Here is a 21,418-nt window from a genome sequence, read left to right on the forward strand (position 1 = left end):
CTCACAGAGAAACACAGACTCTCCTGTTTTACTTACAGGCCTCCTTATACAGTTGTTTAATTTTATAAGTGCATCTGGTTGGTGTCGATGTCATTAACCATCACGTTAGTTTCTGTTGTAATAAACTCCATCATTAACAACAGTCTCCTCCACACGCAGCTTCTCTGCAGTTGGTCTGTGTGTTTCCTGATCAGATAAACCAGCGGCGGAAAGACGAGAAAAGTTGCACCAGTTAAAATAGAAGCGTCCCGTCAAAATTTAAAATCTCTTAATAATTTATTGGTTATAGGTCCGGCTCCGTATAGGACAGCGTGTGGGTCCGGACTCGGACCACGGTCCGCCAGTTAGGGACCCCTGTTATATAGTAATACACACGTAGTGACTGTCAACTAAAATGGTTAAAACAAACAAAGTGTATGGCATTGTTGTGCCTTCAACTAGCGATCAATAATACCATGTCTTCATTTCACTGCCTCATCTGAAGTTTGTTAGGGGATGTAGGCTACAAAGTGCGCCTGCGCAGCAACTTCAGCAGACTCAGATGAGACGCTGGAAAGGCTCATGGTGCCTACACCGCGGGCGCGGTAATCCGGCGAGATAATATATATTTTTAAAATTAAAACGGTGATTGTTATAGTCAACATTTTTACCGGGGTTTACCACTACACTGGTAACCGCGGCACCCCTAGTCTCATATCATGATACCAATGTAATATTGACATTTTGCCCAGCCCTACAACAACACAGAGAGATTAACTTTAAATAACTGATTAATTGTCCTTCTCCTGATTGAAAGAAATTATTGTATGACTGTGAAATATTTTAACCGCCTTTGTCATCTCTTGTGTTTGTGCAGTACGAGTTCTCCCCTCAAACCCTCTGTTGCTATGGCAAGCAGCTGTGCACCATACCTACTGGAGGCACATACTACAGTTACCAGAACAGGTACCCATGTGTGCGCGTGTGCGTGCGTGTATCAATGTATATGTTTGCAGTCATGACTGTGAACTCAGCTATGTATTGGCTATAAATTAATGTTGTACTAGCTGAAATGTTCATCTCGCTGAATGGTTTCCTACACATCACACATATTTGCATGTACAGTTGTTTATTGATGGGCAATAAATGCAGCCATTGGCGCTGTATTACCCACCCCCTGCAGCCTGGGATCTGTTCCTCTGTGGCTCTGAAGGGACCCGAGTGTCATCCTGACAGCTTCAATTATAATGGCTCTGCCTCTGGGTCCTGACGCTGCATGGGACTACGAAATGGTTTTGCTCACAACATTTATTAAACGCCACGTTCCAGTGTTGCACATAACGGGAAACACTTTGAAGGCCCTAAACCCAAAAGAGCTGATACACTGAGAGTAACAAAAATGTGTGTTGATTGTTTTTTGCTCAGCACTTAAAAAGGGAATGAGCGAATTCAGTGTTGCTGCCCCTCTCTCTTGTACACCAGATGAACATATAATGCTTTGGTTGAGGCCATAAGCAGTGTTGCCTATCATTGCCTTTTCCTCTCAGTTGAAAGCCAGCAGATGACTGCTTACATCATGTTCTCTTGCCCCCTCTGTTGTATAAACTCTGTAACTGCAGCTGAATTTTTACACACAAACTGGGCACTTTGAGAGCAGAGCAGCACAGCAGCAGTGGTGATACAGCACAGCCTGACAGACAGCACAAGGCTCCTGCAGCGCAGTCCATTTACACTCTCAATGGGAGCTCGGGGATTCCCCTGCTCTATGTTATTAAACATCAAAGACAAGTGATATTTGTACTGGATGCACATAATGAAGTAGTCGAATACTAAACATTGCTGTGTTACACATTTTGAAAAAGCGCGAGGAGCTGTGTTTAACTGTTTTTCATGTATATTCTTGAGTGTTCTAAATGTTGACTGCGTGTTTTTGCAGGTATCATTTCTGTGAGAAGTGCTTCAATGAGATCCAAGGGGAGAGTGTGACTTTAGGAGATGATCCTGCACAGCCACAAACGTAAGTAAACTGTCTAATCAAAAACCCACTATTAAAAAAATATATATAGTTGTAGTTGTACATGTACACATATTGAGGCAAGACTACTGCCTTTGTTTTGAAGAGCAAATGAAAACATCCATCTCACTTAACCCTGTTCAGGTCAGAGCACCAGCTCAGCCTTAAAGCCATGGAGATCATAAAAGTTTTAGCAGTATCACAGTTTCTAATGCATTTCATTATTTAGCTTCTTTACTTGATTTTTTTTTGTATTTCTTAAATAGTGTCTTGATGTCTTTTGAATGCTTATTTAAACATTATTGAAACATTATTGAAATTATTTTGCCTCTTGCACAGATTCAGCTAGCAATGAGAAATGCACAGAGCCCAAGAGTGAAGATAGGAAAATACTTGGGATGCATGATATGATGAACACTTTAAAATTAAAAATCGGCATCGGCTTGAAATGCCGATATGTCTGCCAATGTGACATTCCAATAAGATGACGCTTTAGTTATGTGCATGTGGCCCAAATATGTCTGCATGTTGAGTCCCTGAGCCACATAACAGAGTTGCTATTTGCAAAGACTGGTCAGTGTCGGTCAAGTGAGGGCAAGCCACATCACATTCCTTCAATGCTACAGGGTTAATTGTTATCTTAATAGTGTCATCCTGATCATTATGATGAATTTGTGAAGAAGAAATGAAATTTTGTCCTGGGAATGCTTGCATTTTAAAAAGCATTTTCAGACTGTTTTATGTCTACATCTGCCAGTGGGTCATCACAATATGAGTTGGCAGAAATGTATTTCAATCCCACAGACAGTCAAGCCTCTACCAAGAGAGGCTTGACTGTGTCTGCAGTTATGCGGGAAATATGTGCATATGTATCAGCATTGGCTGTTGGCCAAAATGAGTTGGAAAGTATAAACATATTGGTTATTAGCAAAAATCCCATATCATGCATCCCCAAAAATACAATTGTTTTTGTGTGTGTCTTTTCTTAATCATTTCTTTCCCCTCCTTCTTTTCTCTTGACACCTCAGGATGATATCAAAAGACCAGTTTGAAAGGAAGAAGAATGATGTACTCGACCCTGAACCGTAAGTAGATACAACCCCTGATGCATCATTTCTTTGAGAAGGACTGATACTAACAGAGAAGTGTGTCCTTTCTGTGCTTCTTTTTCCGAAGTTTGTCTCATATGTGTTGAATAATCACTTTACTGCTTTTTCCTACTTCCTTGTTTCTGATCACATCTTAAAAAGTTATTTTCTGCCACCCACATCTGGCTTTGTTTGTGTGCTTTTGGTGCACAGCATGCATATTTTCTCTGGTGCTCTCTGATCAATCACATTGGAGGTTCAGGGAGGCCCGCAGGGCAACTCAGCAGCGCCACCTGCTGAATGGAACTCTGTGTCCAATGAGATTTTTTCCATTGGAGAACACAGGGCCTTATTTCGTTGATAGCAGCGACTGCCTTTCACATTGTCTGTGGGACATAGTGTTTAACAAGATGCACAACATTTATCAATCCTCCCACAAAGGCGCACTTGCGTTGGCTTGCTTGGAATGGCATAATGACTGGAGGAACATAAACTTGAATAGAGGACACTTTACCAACTAAAACCATCAGTATTTGACATCCTGGGGCCTCACTACAAAAACCTCAAGTCTGAAATCTTATCTCAGTTTATAATGACATTTAGGATTTTTGGTATTACAGAAAGCTGTTTCCTAACTGCATCGGAAAACATCCTTTCTTATCTTAGGACAGGAATTTAGCTATTACAGAAATGTCTTAACTAAAGAATTTCCTAAGTTAGGAATCCTACATTAAGAAAGCATAGACTCTGGCCTAAATTCAAATTAAAAAAATAAATGGCAGCACTGTGGTTGGTAGGTTGTTAGGAAACAACATGAACACAAAATGTTATGATGAAAAGGCTACTCAAACATTGTGATGATGCTTTAAATTTCCCGGACCACACATTAATGGGTGCCAAGACTGTTAATTTTGAATTTGATTGACATGTGCCATCCATTCAGTTCCTTATCATGGGTTGATAATTGCCCCCCAAAAAACCCACAATTAATTCCTCTGCAACAAAGCTAAATTGATCGACCATTATTTCTTGTTCATTCACAAGTTCTAGCCTGTGACAAATGAAGTGAGACAACTGTTGTCATGGATACAGGCTGTACATTTTAAACACAGACACAGGCATGGCAGGATGAGTACTAATTAAAGAATCAAGTTCACAGCTCTAGTTAGAATTTCCAAATATGAGAGAGGACAGGACACAGCCATGAGTTTAATAATTGCTTCTCTAATAAGAAAGTAGGAGTTTTCCTATCTTGGACACTGCAGTTAAGATAGGACAAGCACTTAGGAAATGTTTCTGTAATGAGACCCTGGGTATCTTTCTGTTGCATTTACAAACAGCTCAGACAAATCCCACGGGTTCTACCTTTAAAATGTGGAACTGTCTCACTGTCTGTTTTCTTTAGGTTTGTTGAATGTAAAGACTGTGGACGGAAGATGCACCAGATTTGCGTCTTACACTACGAGGTCATTTGGCCATCTGGGTAAGATGTCGACGTCTCTTTTTAGATTTGTGTAGTTGTTTTTGCATATTTTGTGTGTTAGTTGTAACAGCAAGTCTAACTTCTCTCCGCTTCTCTTTCCAGATTCATCTGTGACAACTGTTTAAAGAAGAGTGGAAAAACACGGAAGGAAAACAAGTTCTCTGCGAAACGTTAGTTCACTTATTTACATTTGAATTTTAAATATCAGGGCCTTTGTGATGTTTTGTGCAGTATTTAAAATGTCAACAGATTATTGCAGTTTTGTCTCACAAGCGCTGAAGACACAAGATAATGTAAACCACCAACACCTGCACAGGGGCTGCATATGTCTCTCTCAGTGGTGGCTTTGTTTTTTGATGTTGGCATTGTGGTTTCACTGGTATTCTTCTTCTGTGGCGTTTGTAGCCCTTGAGAACGTATGACCTTTATGGCATATGGTGCTAACAGATCCGAGCTGTCACGGTTTCACACAAACAAGTTCTTATCCTTTTCTTGTTTGCTTAAAGTGCAGGCTACTGTGGGTTGTTTCAAACCCAATATAACCTTTGATCTTCTTTTATCCTGGAAAATGGAAGTCATTTTAGAAGAAGTCATTGGTCTAAAACTTTCTCCTGTCTGTGTGTTTGTACACTGCAGGGTTGCAGTCGACACGATTGGGAATGTATATAGAGGACCGTGTGAATAAATACTTGAAGAGACAGAACCACCCAGAGGCCGGAGAGGTGTTTGTGCGAGTGGTGGCGAGCTCCGACAAAACAGTGGAAGTTAAACCAGGCATGAAAACCAGGTGAGAACTGGCTGACAGGAGGACTGTGTGAAAATGAGATTTGATGAGTTTTGAAGCAAAGACCAATAGTAGTGTTGTCATGATATCAAAATTTTGACTTCCATACCGATACCAAGTTCAGTATCATGAGTCTTGATACAAGGGCTGCACTGTAATTGCAATATGTAATATGCAATAAAATTAGTGGGAATGATCATTTTTGCATTACATTTTTAATTTTTACAGGGGAAAAAACTATTAAAATCCTGATGATGTGATATTTGTTGGGGTTTGAACTAAACAAACATCTGGAGAATGAGATTTTTAGGCTAGGGCATTTATGCAGAACTACAGTAATTCATTATAATGCTTTTTTCTCACACATTTTTCAAGTACTTGCAATTTAGTTTTTTCGTTCTGCGATTTGGATATTGCGCTTTATTGCACCACCCAATACTGAAACGATACTTGAAACTGAATTGATGCTTGTTCAATACCTAATCAATAAGTGTGAAAAATACTTACACACTTAAAATGAAATTTTAACAGTTTAATTTTAATTTCATACATTTGATGTCGAATAGCTAAGCCGTTGTTATATTTATTGGGTCAAATGTTATGTACTTTAGACCTGCCCTGCTCAATGTGTGAAAAAAAAAATAAAAAATACAACTAAAAGCTCATAAAAAGAGAATGCACATCATCTCAGTATACACATTCATTGTGTATGCTGAGATAATAACTATAAACCATCAGTCAACCAGCTGGCCATTTATACTTAGAAGTTACTCTAACAATCAGTTGTTTTTTTTTATTCTGGCGCATCATTCTGTTCACACTCTGCACTGTTATGAAATGTTAAATCTTTTAGTGTGACTGTGCCTTTTTTTTCCTGGCTGTTCTCTCTGACACTATAGAGCCACCATAGTTTAAAAGTGATACATAGATAGTGCAGTACCTGATGCCTTTTAACCACTTTAAAAAGCCCCAAAACAATACCCTCAAAATAATTGTAGTTTAATACAATGTCCCTCAGCAACACTGGGAAAAGCATGAGTTAGAAATATTCAATTTGAGCAAAAAATTTTCAGATATATCGCAGGACTTTGTAACGTGTTGTGTGGGGAGGCCCAGAGGGACAGAGCTGCCACTTGCCCACAGACAGCTGCTGAGCATCGGTGACCTCTTGGGGAGAGAGCCGAGGGTAGAGATGAAGCTTCTGGAGGAATAATTACCGCTAGTCACATCGGATTCTGTTCTGATCCAGTGTACTTTACTTCATAAACATACGGAGTGCGGAGGGGAAAAGAGGAGAGACCAGAGGAAAATGACAGAAGAGTCTGAGTGTGCAGTTTATTCAGATGTTAAATTGAACTCAAACACACACCCTCTGTGACTGTGTGAGGTGAAAATTCACTTCACTTTATGCTGGAAAACACCACTATTGACACACAAGAATTACAGAATGTTTAAAAATTTTAATATCAAACCATCTTCATCAAAAAAGTTTTATGAATTTTTTTTATCAATTTCTCCAGAACAGGCTCATAATTTTAAATATATGTTGATGTGTTTATTGATTATAATTTCTAGTCAAAGAAATCAGCAACCAGTCAAGATGAGGAAGAAAATAACATTGCAGACACCACATACCTATGTCTTGCCTTTGATTTGTTGATGCACTGGTGCAGCTCGAATTTGTCCTGAGCTTACTTTTATTGTCCCTGCCACACAAAGCCGAATGCCTTCTATAAAGCTTTTATACCCGCTCAGAGTGATTGTGGAACCTGCATGTTTGACAAGATGGAGTACACACCCTCCCTGAGCAGTTCAGAGGGCTGTTCACTGTTTCATCACACGAGATCAAAGTCTGTGATGCTCATTCCATCCTTGCAGGGAGGAGGCCATCATCCAGGAACCTGTTATCTTCAGGTGGACCCATTTAAGGCTTTTTATTGAGTCAAGGCCACTTGACTTGAATTGTTCCATTATATTCGTGAGTGTTGCGAACACTCAAGGCAGCTCACGGCTCTTGTTTTCAAGAAGCCTTTATTGTCACAATAAAATTCAAAAGCTTTTAAAACTGTTTTATGAAACATAGATGTACTGTATTATATACTTATCAAGCTGTGGAATACTTTTAGAATTTGGATGCTTTCATGGAAACACACCATACACTCTGCCCAAATAAAGTAAGATAAAGAAACCTTTCAACCCTTCACTTCCTTCAAATTTTTCAACATTGATCTTTCAGCTGGCACTAATTCAAGCTCGTATATCACAGATTGTTCTGTCTTCTCTAATGTTTGATTTGTCTTCATCCCTGCAGGTTTGTGGACACAGGTGAAATGCCTGAGACCTTTCCCTACAGAACCAAAGCACTTTTTGCCTTTGAGGAGATTGACGGTGTGGATGTGTGCTTCTTTGGCATGCACGTGCAGGAGTACGGCTCTGAGTGCCCTTTCCCCAACACTAGGTCTGTACATCCTAGTACTTTATGTAGTACATGGCAGTGAAGAAATGACACTTGAGATGCTTTTTTCAATCTGTGAAAATTAACCATACTGTCTCACTCTCTCTTCAGACGGGTCTACATATCATACCTTGACAGTATTCACTTCTTTAGACCTCGGATTCTACGAACAGCAGTGTACCATGAGATCCTCATCGGCTACCTGGAATATGTCAAGAAACTCGGGTAAGCCTTAAGCCGTTTTCACATATACACTCTGAACTATACCCTTAGAATCAGGTCGGTGTTCATCTGAACATTTCTTTTCACACATGCAGCATGCATTTAGGAGATTGCCTGTGTCAGTTGTGTTGACACATGTTGGAAACTTTGGTATGATTCAGGTGAGAGCATGCAGCAGGACGAGGTGGACTCATCTATAATGATGGCTGTTAATGCATTTATCAATACAGAGTCTCCAAATGACCTAACTGTGATTCAAGAGAAGAAGAGTGATAGATGTGGACATCAGCTGGCTGACTGCAGGAGAGACACTTGTTCTAGAGATGCACCACTCAACCTCAAAAACAAGTCACTCTCTGAAGGAGTGAACTTAATGATGAGATTGAGAGGAAGGACAGCAGATGTCCTAATGTCCTAAATTCTTTCACAAATGCAGTCTATCTCTTACATGTTCAGCAACATTTCCTACTTGGGGCATTGTGTGAATGGGAGCTGGGATCAATATTCAGGGAAATCTTTACCTCCACTTTCCTACCTCAACAACTAGTAACTTTGAATAGTAACTTGTAATTGCCTGCACGATGCGTTTCATGTAAAGCGTTAAATCTGTGGATCAGTGGATCCCGTAATGAAACAGAGCTGATTTTCATAGAAAAATTCCATGAGCTGGAAGGTTGTGAAGCTGTAGTAATTCCTGAGCAGAACTTGCCAAAAACGGCATCTATTGCACTCATTCAACTGCTGCACGCTCTCACAGCTGAGCCTTGTCACATCATCAACAGCTACAGTGGATCGGCTGGCACCTCACTGTGACACCTTTCAACAACACACAGATTAACTACACCTCATTACTATCTCTCAGTGAAAAGTATTTGGGAAAAGAAAAAAGAGGAAATACATCTCCCCCGTCACTTTTCACAGTAAGCACAGAAGACAATGAAAAAGTAATATTTTATATCCAACAGTGCAATATAAACTGAGCTTTATAGTGAAAGAGATGCTCATTTGTCATGATTGAAAGCCCTGTATTGTAGGAAAGGGCACTTTCAGATGTAAATTCAAAATTTCCTAGCAGACTAATAATAATCTGACCCCCAATTTTAGCCACGATTACTGTCATCTACTGGGCTGTACCTTGCTTCATCTATTCCAGCGTTTCTATGGCCTGTGTAGAAAGGAGCAAGACTGAAATGTTTCAGAATGAAGCTGCATGTATGAATAGTGAAAATCACAAGCAGGTCGTGAAAGGTTATTCCAGTAATTTACTGGGAACTAGTGAAAAGTGAACAGTGAAAAAGGCTGCTGTCTCTCTGGTCTAAAGTTTGGTTTGCGTCTGCCCACAGGTATACCCAAGGTCACATCTGGGCGTGTCCGCCCAGTGAAGGAGACGACTACATCTTCCACTGCCACCCTCCTGACCAGAAGATCCCCAAGCCGAAGAGACTGCAGGAATGGTACAGGAAGATGTTGGACAAGGCCTTTGCAGAGAGGATTCTTCATGACTACAAGGTAAGGAGGAGAAATTTTCTTGTAGACGCAGACACAAGACTTGTGTCTGAATATGTGAATATTTAGAACAAAGGATAGCTTTATATTTGCATGCTAAACAACAACAACAACAACAACAGTGTTTTCTTGTCAAGCTTTAATTTACTGCATCTCTCCTCACATTTTCTAGTAGAATTCTGAGCAAATAGTCTGAACTAGAGCTAGACAAGAGATACTGGTTGGCTACTATTATAACAACAATTCATTGGTAGCAGCATGTATGTTATCCGATGTGCGCTGATGGGAAACTTTTTTTTTTTACAAAATGTAATGCAGATCCATATTTACTTTACTACTTACTTACTACTTTACTTTTTACTTTTTGCTTTTTTTTAAAGCACCACTATATGCATATTTGATTATTTTTATTAAGTTGTATTTATATTTTTTCTGTTTGTTTTTTAATTATAGTTATTTGAAATTATTGAAAACACCAGTTAAAGTTTAGTATTTCAGGCTCTGATTTTCCCATTAACAGGTATGTGAGTAAAATAAACAGTTTTGTTTTATGTAAATGAATGACAACATTTCTCCCAGACACATAATTCAAAAGACACTGAAGTAGAATGGTTGCCGTACACGTAGAGATGCTGATTTGAGAAAATAATCATAGTGGTCTCTTAATTCTTTCCATAGTTGTGCATAAAGGTTGGTTGATATATCAATATTGGAATTTTTTTCCAACCAGTTGGGTATGAACAGATAAACAGATGAAACACGTACATGCTCAGTGAGTTGGATTACTGAAAACAAGTAAAATGCATCTTAAATAGCTTGATTCATCCATGTCTTTGGTCTTCATCTCAGGACATCTTCAAGCAGGCGACAGAGGACCGTCTGACCAGCGCTAATGAGCTGCCGTACTTTGAAGGCGACTTCTGGCCCAATGTGCTGGAGGAGAGCATCAAGGAGCTGGAGCAGGAGGAAGAGGAGAGGAAGAAGGAGGAGAATACAGCTGCCTCTGAAACTCCTGAGGTGCGAACAGAGTGTCATGGTTTGATGACAGTATACTAGCATAGATGTACATTCACTATTTCACTGTTGTGTCACATTTTATTGTCTTTGACAGCCATTTTGTACCTAAAAGCTTCTGTAGATTAAATATTCTTTCCTACATCACTCATTGTTAAGCTGTCAGTTATCAACAGAATGAGAATGTGATCATTTTCTGTAATAAGATTTTTTCTTTAATATTTCTCATTGTATATCTCCTACAGGGTACACCAGGTGACAGCAAAAATGCTAAGAAGAAGAACAACAAGAAGACAAATAAAAACAAGAGCAGCGTGAGCCGAGCCAATAAAAAGAAACCTGGGATGCCGAATGTAGCCAATGATCTGTCCCAGAAGCTATACGCCACCATGGAGAAACACAAGGAGGTCAGACTTATTTTATTTTTACTGTGTTTACAATAAATATTGAAGGCGGCTCTGAAGATAAAGGAGCATTTCATATACATTTGTGTATTTGATGGTGAATAAAATGCAGTCATCTCCCTTGTGCATCTCTAACTTTCATTTTCTGTTTTTCTCGGTCTGCTGAAGGTGTTCTTTGTGATCCACCTCCACTCGGGCCCCATGGCCAACACCCTGCCGCCCATCGTCGACCCCGACCCTTTGCTCTCTTGTGACCTGATGGACGGCCGTGACGCCTTCCTGACCCTGGCCAGGGACAAACACTGGGAGTTCAGCTCTCTTAGGAGGTGCAAGTGGAGCACCATGTGCATGCTGGTGGAGCTACACAACCAGGGACAGGACCGCTTTGTCTACACCTGCAACGAGTGCAAGCACCATGTGGAGACGCGCTGGCACTGCACTGTGTGCGAGGTGAGTTACTACTGTTACTGAAAAGTGTAAAGCTTAATAATCAGAATTTTAGACCTTAAAATGTTGTGATTTTGACTTGTCTGAAAAGTTGATTGAATTATGAAGTTAATGTAATACTTCAGTCTCACTTTTAAATGTTTTTTGGGGAAAAAATAATAATATAATATTCTTAAAAAGTCTTAAATTTCACTAGCTGAAACCTGCAGAAACTGTATTGTCACTGTGCTGAAATAGCTCGTGTCACTGTCCCAAACAGTTCAATCCCAAGTGTCAGGCTAGGTCAGACAAAAATAATCAGGGTATTTATGAACTGAAGAGTACCTTTCTAAAAATTGAGCCAAATCTATTTATCAAACTTAATTAGACTAATTTTGATTGCTGTTTCCCTGTCTGCTCTTTCCTCCAGGACTTTGATCTGTGCATTAGTTGTTACAACATAAAGGGACACGAGCACCAGATGGTGAAGTGGGGCCTTGGCCTGGACGACGACAGCAACAGCCAGAGTGGAGAGGCCTCCAAGAGTCCGCAGGAGAGCCGGCGCTTAAGTATCCAACGCTGCATCCAATCTCTGGTCCATGCTTGTCAGTGTCGCAATGCCAACTGTTCTCTGCCGTCCTGCCAGAAGATGAAGCGAGTGGTTCAGCACACCAAGGGCTGCAAGCGCAAAACCAACGGCGGCTGCCCAGTGTGCAAGCAACTCATTGCTTTGTGCTGTTACCATGCAAAGCACTGTCAGGAGAACAAGTGTCCCGTCCCATTCTGCCTGAACATCAAGCACAAGCTTCGCCAGCAGCAGCTGCAGCACCGGCTCCAGCAGGCCCAACTGATGAGGAGAAGAATGGCTACCATGCAATGCAGAACCATGCCGCTACCGTCCCCTCCGGCCTCGGCCGCCCCCAGCACTCCCACTTCCCACGCCCAGCCCAACACTCCCCAGACGCCCCAGCAGCCACTCTCCAACCAGCCGCAGACGCCCAACTCGGCAGGCATCATGTCCCCATCTTTCCCCAACACACCTCGCAATGGCCAGCCTCAAGCACCGGTGTCTCAGGGCAAGCCTGGGCCCCAGGCCTCCCCTCTACACCAGCAGCAGTCCCCACTCCCCCAACCACCCCAGCCACCTCAGCAGCTACAGCAGCAGCCGCCCCTTGCTGCGGTCAAGATGGCACGACACATCGAGATGATGGCGCAGGCCCAGCAGAACTATCGTGTCAACATGAACGGCTTGCCCATGAACCCCCAGCAGCAACAGCAGCGCATGACTGGACCAATGCAGCCACCCATGCAGATGGTGCCAGGGCCCCGAGGGCCACAGGTCATGCAGCCTGGCATGGCACCAGGACAGTGGCCCGGAACTGCAGGGCCCATGCAGGCAACTCAGACTCAACAACCAGGCCTCGTCCCAGGTCAGACCCCTCCACAGGCCATGAACATGCAGCGAGCCATGATGCCTCCAGGGCAGCAGCCTCAGCCAGGCCAAAGGATGCTGATTCCACAGCAACCTGGTGCCCGGCCACAAACGCCCCAGAGACCTGGCGCTATTGCGCCCAACGCCCTGCAGGACCTCCTGCGCACCCTGAAGTCTCCCAGCTCACCGCAGCAGCAGCAACAAGTGCTCAACATCCTCAAGTCAAACCCTCAGCTGATGGCTGCTTTCATCAAACAGCGAACAGCCAAGTACCATGCCAACCAGCCGCAGCAGCAGCAAGCAGCTCAGCAGCAGCAGCAGCAGCCCGGCATGACACCAATGCAGGCCATGGCCATGCCAGGAGGTGCAGTGCAGAGGCCGGGGATGCCCCCTCAGCAGCCTCAGCAGCCTGCTACGCAGGGCATGGCCGCGTTAGGAGCTCAGGGGCAGCTGATAAACACAGCACACAACACCAACCCCCAGATCCAGGAGCTCTACCGTCGGCAGCTCTTAAGACAGCAGCAGCAGCAGCAGCAGCAGCAGCAGCAGCAGGGCCACCCCGGCCAGTTCCCTGCCCAGGCACAGGGCACGGCAGCTACGTACTCACAACTCCGCATGCAGCAACAGCAGCAGCAGCAGCAGATAGCCATGCAAGCAGGCACAGGAGCGGCTGGGGGGCCCATGGGCCAGCTCCCACCCATGGCTCAGATGACCCAGCCGGGCATGGGGATGGACTCCACCCAGAACTTACTGCATCAGCGAATGCTGCAGCAGCAGCAGCAGCAGCAGCAGCAGCTCCCCCAGCAGCAGCAGGCCGTCCTCAAGCAGCAGATGGGCTCTCCCGCCCAGCCCAGCCCCATGAGCCCCCAGACCCATCTGCTGGCCGGCCAGCCCCAGGGCGGAGGCCACCTCCCTGGCCAGCCCACCCTAGCCAATGTCCTCAACAACCAGGTCCGCTCCCCTGCGCCAGTCCAGTCCCCCTGTCCGCCTTCACAACAGCAGCCCCAGCAGCAGCGCCCACATTCCAGTCCCTCGCCGCAGGTCCAGACCCAGCCCTCGCCACAGCACCCGCACCCGCCCCACTCGGCTTCCCCCCACCCGGGACTCGGGGGCCCGCTGTCGGGGCCCATAGAGCAGGGACACTTGGGGACACCAGAACAGAGCGCCATGCTACCGCAGCTTAACACGCCCAATAGAGGGGGACTGAACAGTGACTTGGGGATGGTGGGAGATGCTACAGGGGACACTCTGGAGAAGTTTGTGGAGGGATTGTAGCATTTCTGCTGGGAAGTAAAGAACACAACCTTGCTCCCAGGGACCCATCCTCCCGCTCCTCTTCCTCTTAGGTTTCCCCTCGGACTCTTGTTTGTTCTTTCTAAGGTTGAGAACATTTTTTTTGTACTGACATGTAAAAAGTTTCAACTGTTGTAAAAAGAAAAAAGAAAATTTGGTCAAGGAAAAAAAAAAGTCAACACTTCTAGGAAATGTAATTGTTTCCTAAACCCAAGTGATGGGTGTTTCTTCCTTAAGATGTTGAGGGATTTGCAAGTTGCTTCTTAAATGAAATTGAAATCACAAAGAATATATTTTTTGGTTGAGACCAAATGTGTTCAATACTCAATTTATTTTTGGTTTGTTTTTGGTATGGTTTCATGCCTTACTTGTTTCTTTTTTCTTTGTTTGTTTCTTTTTCTTTTTCTTTTTTTTTTTAAAGAAAATGTAAAATTGCATTATATTATTCATATCTTTTTATTTTGTACCTTTGGAAAAGAACCTTAAAGCATTTTCTGTTGAAACTGTAAAATAATTTGTCTGGGAATTGGGCCAGGTTTTCGTTCTCTTCTCAAGCTGTCATTCCTGGCAATTGTAATCTAGTGTTGTACCATTACTCCAAGACGATGCGTTCAGGGACCGTTCCCCTCCTCTTTGTGTGTATGAAGAGCACTCAGTTGTATTAAAATAGGAAATAGACTGCGGCAGGTTGTGTATACACAGGCATGTATACAGGCGCACATGAAGACACTGACACACAAATCCTCACAGTCACTAAAATAACTACAGCTCTCCGACTGGTTTCACACACATACAGACAACAAGGACTACAACCTACATCTCAGTGGCCTGGAATTTGGAAAAAAAAATCTTGTCTTGCGGGTGTAGAAAATTGTTGCTTTGACATTAAAAAGAATTTGTCATACTTTTTTGTCATACAGATGTTGTAAAGTGTAAAGAGAGTGTGAGAAAGAGACCAGCCCCCTAAGCTGAGGTGGAATGATCACCGGTTGTTTTGTAGGCCACATCTTGGATGACCCCCCATCCTCTAAATTTTACACTAAGCTGTGTGCAATCTAGAGACAACGGGCACATTTGAGATTCATCCTGAGGAAAACCTAGATGTTATCAACCCTCATTCCTCTCTCACAAAAACTTGAATTGGGGGGATTTACTTTTTCTCCTATTGTAAATCAAGTTATTAAGCAAAATACTATAAATATAAGGAAGAGAGAATGAAATCACTGTATAAACTGGTAAAAGACTCATTTCTTACTTATATACCATATTGTTAAATAAACTGTGTGCAACAGAAGAACTCCAGTCCTCTGTTGACTAAATAATGAGACATCACTCCTGTTGCTTTGTGTCCATTTGTTTCAGTTCAGCAGTGTTTTGGTATCTGGTCGCCAGCAACATCAGGTGGAACAACACAAGAAAAATCGGTTGGCAAAAATTCCCCTCAGCTGTAGAGCTGTGGGTGAAACCCTGTGTCTGCACTGTTAAGCTCAAAAATAACATTTATTTATTATCATTATGAAACTTCTTTCTCCACCTGAAGTTGTGAAGATCGAAAAAGTGGGTGATTTTGAAGTTAAAGCTACTACAAGGAGTTTATAACTGGTTATGAAACATTCTCTGTTATCGTTGCATCTGTGTGAGCTACACAAGTTGATGAGAACATACTCACCCTCATGCCCATTGAGGGTCGGGTTTATTTTGTTAGTCCACAAAATGCTGCTGGAGTTTCACAGGAAAACTGTTGTAGAATCTGCCAAACAATAGAAGTGAATTGTGACCAGTTTTCAAATGTATAAAAATAACAGAATAAAAACATAAAATTCCTTCATACTGCCTGTATGGTGTAATCAAAGTCACCTAAAGCCCCAACATGCCAAGTTGACTTAAAAAAATGTTATTAACACCATGTTTTTAGCCTGACTCTTCACTGTAGATCCCCGGCTTGGAGCCACATTCATGTGCACATGAACACTGTCTGAACTGTGTGTGTGTGGTGTGATGGTGTGCAAACAACATGTCAGGACATTAGGAGACTTTGATTATTCCAGATGAGCAGTACAGAGGGATTTTGATTTCTTTCCAGTTGTTTTTTATGTTTGAAAATTTACATTGTTTAGGAGATTCTGCAGCACTGTTTTCCTGTGAAACAAATAAAACCCAACCCTCAACTGGCATGAGGGTGAGTAGGTAATTACTGAATTTTCATTTTTCAGTGAACTATCCCTTTACGACCACGTCTGATTCTTTTTGAAATCAGATACAGTTAGCCTTGTTTATATTTTCCCAGCCAAAGTTACAGTGAGTAGTACCTGAAGCAATTAAAAATAAGCAGGAGGAGATTTTTATTTAGATAATTTTATTTTCGATGTAATATTTAGTGGTTATTATGGTGCAAACTTCACTTCTGTCCACAAGGGCTAAAAAAATATGTTCTAAGTTCCTTGTAGTTGCTCTCATTTTAGGTACCCAATACATAGTTATTTTCATTATCCATTAGTGTGCTGAATATTTTCACCATTTTCAAAAAATGTCTAACCCTTTGTCCAAACCCAAAGACTTAAAAAAAAAAAAATAAAATAAAAAAAAAAATATATATATATATATATATATATATATATATATATATATATATATGAAAGCAGCAGATGCATAAACATTTGCCAGTTCCAGCTTCTTAAATTAGATATTTTTCCTTTTATAATGCCTATAATGATTCATTGATTATCAAAATAGTTTGTGATTAATTTTCTTTCAATCAGCTAATCTGTTGACTAATTGCTGCAGCTCTAGTCACATTACATTTCAAACACCAAAAAGGTAACTAAAGAAGGGTTTTTATCAGTTAATAGCAGGATTTGTTACAGGGTGAACACAGCTTTTCCCTCATCTCAGTTTGATAAGAGTTCAAGCCAAGTCAGGTGTGCTTGAGTCTGAAGTTTGTAAGTGAAGTTAGAACAAATGTACAAATGCTCCAGTGCCAATGGGAAATCTGAAGTAATGATCCCTGAATTGTTAATTGAATTAATTCATAATACATTCAGAATATTTATACATTTTCAAAGTCTGAAGGAAGTCTTAAGTGAATTCAAGTCATATGCTTCTTTCCCTACTTCTAATTTAAGTCTCACACTTTGCTGCAGAGAGCTTTTAAGTGATATGTCCCTAAATAGTTCTGTTTTTATGAAATATGTGAATCAGTGTGAAGTCCTGTCTGCATTCCAGGCCTGTAAATACATTTGGACCACAGTAGTTAAGGATGGAAGAACGGCTTATGTATGTGGGTGTCTGTATCCTGTTTTTCAACAAAACGCTTCTGGCTGGTGATTTTTTTCATTAGCAAAGTCAGTTTAGTCACAGACGGTGTCAATAACACAGAAAATAGGAGATGTTTGAAATAGGGTAAGGGCTCTAAGTAACGTTATTTAAAAAGAAAGATTTTGGTCATATAAATTAAGCACATGCTACAGACGACAATCATTTTTAACAGAGTGTAGATCTGTCAGATTTAAAATATGATATGGATCATTTGGGATGAATACATATGTGTACACACTTTACCTCAGTCATTAGCATTTCTCTATTTGCTTTTCACCTCTTCCTATAGATTCCCCTGTTTTCTATGGAAGAGTATTAGGTCCTGGTACGAGGGGAATAAATGAGAGAAGAAAGAAGACTTTTTTTTTTTTTTTAATGTTGAGGGTGGGGGAAGGGGAGAAATATTTTTTAATTGGCATTTTGAGATATAAGTTAAAATTGTACTGACTAGATTAGACTTTATTCATGACATTTCAATCTTATTCTTGAAATGCAAAAAAAATAAATCTTTAATGTTGCCCTAAGGAAACTAAAAACCCTTTTAGGTAGTGTGGCTCTAATAATACTCCATCATAGTTTTGTAATTTTAGGGTATTTTGCAATAAATGTTACTGCTTGTTATTTAATCACAGCTACTAAAAATATAAATGTAATTACTTAAGTGGAAACATATCAAGTGTGAATATTTTGGCAATTATAAATGCTATTTTTTTTCTTCATTAATCATTGTTATAGCACAAATAAAAAAAAGGGACATGTCATATTAAAGATATTACAGTTCACAACAGAACAACTAAGCAAGTGACGAAAATGTCAAACAAAAAGGAAAGTTACAGGACAATATTTAAAAAAATAACTGAATAGATAAAGCGCACATTTATGAAAGAAAAAAACAGCACAAGTATGAAATACAAAAGCCTACACTTCGGAGCATCCCAAAGGTATTAGTTCATTTACATGAGTCAAAAAAGACGTTCTCTGGTTTTGATGTTTACTTGCAAATCTGTTGGTGTCACGTGGCCTGGATGGCGCGAAATTGTTGGTTAAGATGCCGTCACGTGACCGGAAGCTCAACATAGAGCGGCTGAGTTCTTTTGAACATAAACCCCATTGGCTTCTCGCCTGTTTAGTAGACATATAGTGTATACATAACGCTACATATAGTTTACAAGACATGGGAATAAGTACTGCGACAGATTCCTGAGTGAGCAGCGATGAGGCGGAAAAATAAGGGAGAAATTCATCAAACCTGGGTGAGGGTAAAGTGTTAGCATCAATAGCTAGCTGGCTAACAGATGTTTTCACTACAAACTTAACCTACGCTTTCAAACATTAACATCTATTTGTTAAGAAATTGTCCCAGATATAACATCATTTTGTAGATGTGTGTTTGCATTAACAAATAGTGTAGCTAGTATTTGCTAGCATTATGAAATTGCTGCTTGAGTAGGTGACCTTTGTTGGTCTCGACATTAACTACAAAACTGCTGCGAAATACTCATCCTGTGGATGAAATATTGTTTGCACATCTGTATGTCTATAATCTCACAGTTTCTGCTATTTGCACAAGATTTATTCACTGCAGTTTGAAAATTAAATTAATTAACTGGTTTAGATACCGGCTTAATCGGTTTGATTGGGGTTTTTTTTTTGTAAAAGATAAAAAGTCATTCTCAGATTCTAGTTCCTTAAATGTGAATATTGTCTAGTTTCTGTAATCCTCTATGACAGTAAACAATATTTTTGTCTGGTGAACAAAACAAGATACTTGAGGACATTATCTTTGGCTTTTTCCCTGTTTTCTGACATTTTATAGACCAAACAACTAATCGGTTATTCAAGAAAATAATTTCCAGTTACTTGCAATTAATATTATCCATTGCAGTTCTTGTTCTTTATCTGTGCCCTGTCATGTTTATAATTTGTTTAATTTTTTATCTGTAATAAGTCTTGTAGTCTTGTTATTAACCCCTTGCTTGACTTAACCATTGTTGTTTGAGTACTTACATGTTTATACTGGGAGTCTGAGAAAAATGGCATTTGTGGGAATCTGCAGACACCTCACAATTTGATTCAATTCAGAGGACTGTGATCAATGCATCTTGTGGCATCAATTTGTTTTATTTCTGTACGTGACAGGGGACAGCAATAAGGATTGCCCACTTCCCCAGCCAGGCAAGTGGAAAAAAGTAATCAAATCATGAAACTATTTTGATAGTCAAATCATCGTTCAAGTAAATTTTCATATAAAATGTCAGTTTTCAGCCTCCCAAATATGGAGATTTTCCAGTTTTCTTCATTTATTATCATATTAAACTAAATGTCTTGGTTTTGGACTGATGAAACGAGACATTTAAAGACATCACCTTGGACTTTTAAAAAGTGACATTTTTCTCAATTTTCTGATGTTTTATAGACATTGCAGCCCTAGATTAAATATGGCAATTAACTTTAGTCTCTTGTGCTATTTAATAACCACTAATAAATAAAATAATTTGTACAGGGGCAAGTAGAAATTCACTTTAAGCAAGTATTCACGTGTGAAAAAAGGGATTAATGTTGAACTCTGCAAGACTGTGTGACTACTTGCTTCCACTAAAAACATGGCATATTTGTAATGATTGATAATTATTTCATTTAGGCACCTTTCATACAGTGTAGATTTTGCCCAGGCCCCTTTTTCCTCAACTTCATAGAAGCCAAAATGCTTCTATATGCCAGCTTTTAAACCAGACAGTGTTGGTCGGAGTGTATCCTTTTGCAATTGCTCATGCTCAACCATCCTCACCAAAGCTCAAGAAGTCAACTTTAAACATGACACACATGTTAACGTTTGTTACATTTAGGGTTGCAATTTATGATTATTTTCATCATCAATTAATCTGTCCAGTTTGAATCAATGTTGTTGTTTGGTCCACAAAGGACAAACAATGGTGAAAAATTTTGATCAGTGTTTCCCAAAGGCGAAGATGACATCCTCAAATGTCTTTGTTTGTCCACAACCCAAAGAAATTCAGTTTACTGCCACAAAAAATTGAAGAAACCAGAAAATATTCATATATAAGAAGCAGAAATAAAAGAATTTGGACTTTTTTTCCCTTAAAAAATGACTCAAAATGATTAACCGATTAATTTGGGTTTAAATTTCCGATTATTGACTTTTCTGCATTTATAATGTTTCAAGAGAGAATTGTGACGCATCCAATAATTGATTTTTTTTTTAATTGACAAAGTTTATGTTGATGTTGAACCTCTTTGCTGTTTGATGGTTACAGCTTGAGACATGCAGACATGGCCGTTTAATGTGAGACAAAGGACACCATCATGGATGACTCAGACCAGGATTTCGTGGATCTCTGTGCAAAGCTGCTGAAACGAGTCCACAAGAAACCAGGTGAGCCTAGACCGGCGAGGAAAGTGGAGCACCAGCCCTCCAGTCAGGCAAATGATGGAGACAAGAGGAGGAGAAATAACAAAAGAGATGGTGACTCTGGGTCTAAGTTTGCTGGTTCCCAGACGGTTTGTACAGGTGCAGAAGAGCATGCCATCCGTGGAGGGTCTGGATATGACTCAGGTGATGCTGGGCCCACAGCTCTGCCTGCACCAGCAACACCAAGAGCTAAAGACAAAGTCCTCCAAAGAATGCAACAGTTCAAAAGAGCCAGTCCTCAGAGGATTGTGCACAGGGACAAGAGCCAGACAACAAACCACGTGAACGGTTGTGTTCCTTCTCCCCCGCTGGTGCAAAGACGAGGTGAGATGACAGGATGTTCTTAGCACAGATAGTTTGCATTGTTGAACAGGTGGAATACAGCTGTGGTTTTCTCTCTGTGGGGATTATTGTTCCTTTTTCTTCATGATGTCATACAGCAGAGCTGGCTGGTATGGAAACTCAATATTTATGACCATGTATCAAGAGTTGTTCCAATACCAGCACTGAAAATGCCTCTGATACAGCCTAAAATATTGATATGATTACTTGCTTCTCATGGCTGATACTGAT

The 21,418-nt window shown here is 40.8% G+C and overlaps 2 protein-coding genes across 6 annotated transcripts in view; both read left to right on the plus strand.

The window, feature by feature from the left end:
* The window catches only part of crebbpa (CREB binding lysine acetyltransferase a), a 98,157-nt gene extending 83,992 nt beyond the window's left edge, over positions 1-14,165 (plus strand). For all 4 annotated transcript variants that reach the window (XM_084711357.1, XM_084711365.1, XM_084711376.1 and 1 more), the window contains 13 exons: positions 857-945; positions 1,916-1,996; positions 3,022-3,078; positions 4,487-4,564; positions 4,667-4,734; positions 5,201-5,351; positions 7,660-7,806; positions 7,915-8,028; positions 9,369-9,534; positions 10,381-10,548; positions 10,791-10,952; positions 11,118-11,399; positions 11,806-14,165. In XM_084711357.1, the coding sequence (XP_084567483.1) occupies positions 857-945; positions 1,916-1,996; positions 3,022-3,078; positions 4,487-4,564; positions 4,667-4,734; positions 5,201-5,351; positions 7,660-7,806; positions 7,915-8,028; positions 9,369-9,534; positions 10,381-10,548; positions 10,791-10,952; positions 11,118-11,399; positions 11,806-14,082 (3,840 nt within the window). In that variant the 3' untranslated portion in view covers positions 14,083-14,165. The remainder of the gene's footprint in view (positions 1-856; positions 946-1,915; positions 1,997-3,021; positions 3,079-4,486; positions 4,565-4,666; positions 4,735-5,200; positions 5,352-7,659; positions 7,807-7,914; positions 8,029-9,368; positions 9,535-10,380; positions 10,549-10,790; positions 10,953-11,117; positions 11,400-11,805) is intronic.
* Positions 14,166-20,661: 6,496 nt separating this feature from the next.
* slx4 (SLX4 structure-specific endonuclease subunit homolog (S. cerevisiae)) overlaps positions 20,662-21,418 on the plus strand; it is a 28,825-nt gene continuing 28,068 nt past the window's right edge. For both annotated transcript variants that reach the window (XM_084711407.1, XM_084711399.1), the window contains exon 1: positions 20,662-21,169. In XM_084711407.1, the coding sequence (XP_084567533.1) occupies positions 20,740-21,169 (430 nt within the window). In that variant the 5' untranslated portion in view covers positions 20,662-20,739. The remainder of the gene's footprint in view (positions 21,170-21,418) is intronic.

This window comes from Lutjanus erythropterus, chromosome 3 (genome assembly GCF_056507025.1).
Source record: "Lutjanus erythropterus isolate fLutEry1 chromosome 3, fLutEry1.hap2, whole genome shotgun sequence".
Classification (NCBI taxonomy): domain Eukaryota; kingdom Metazoa; phylum Chordata; class Actinopteri; order Lutjaniformes; family Lutjanidae; genus Lutjanus; species Lutjanus erythropterus.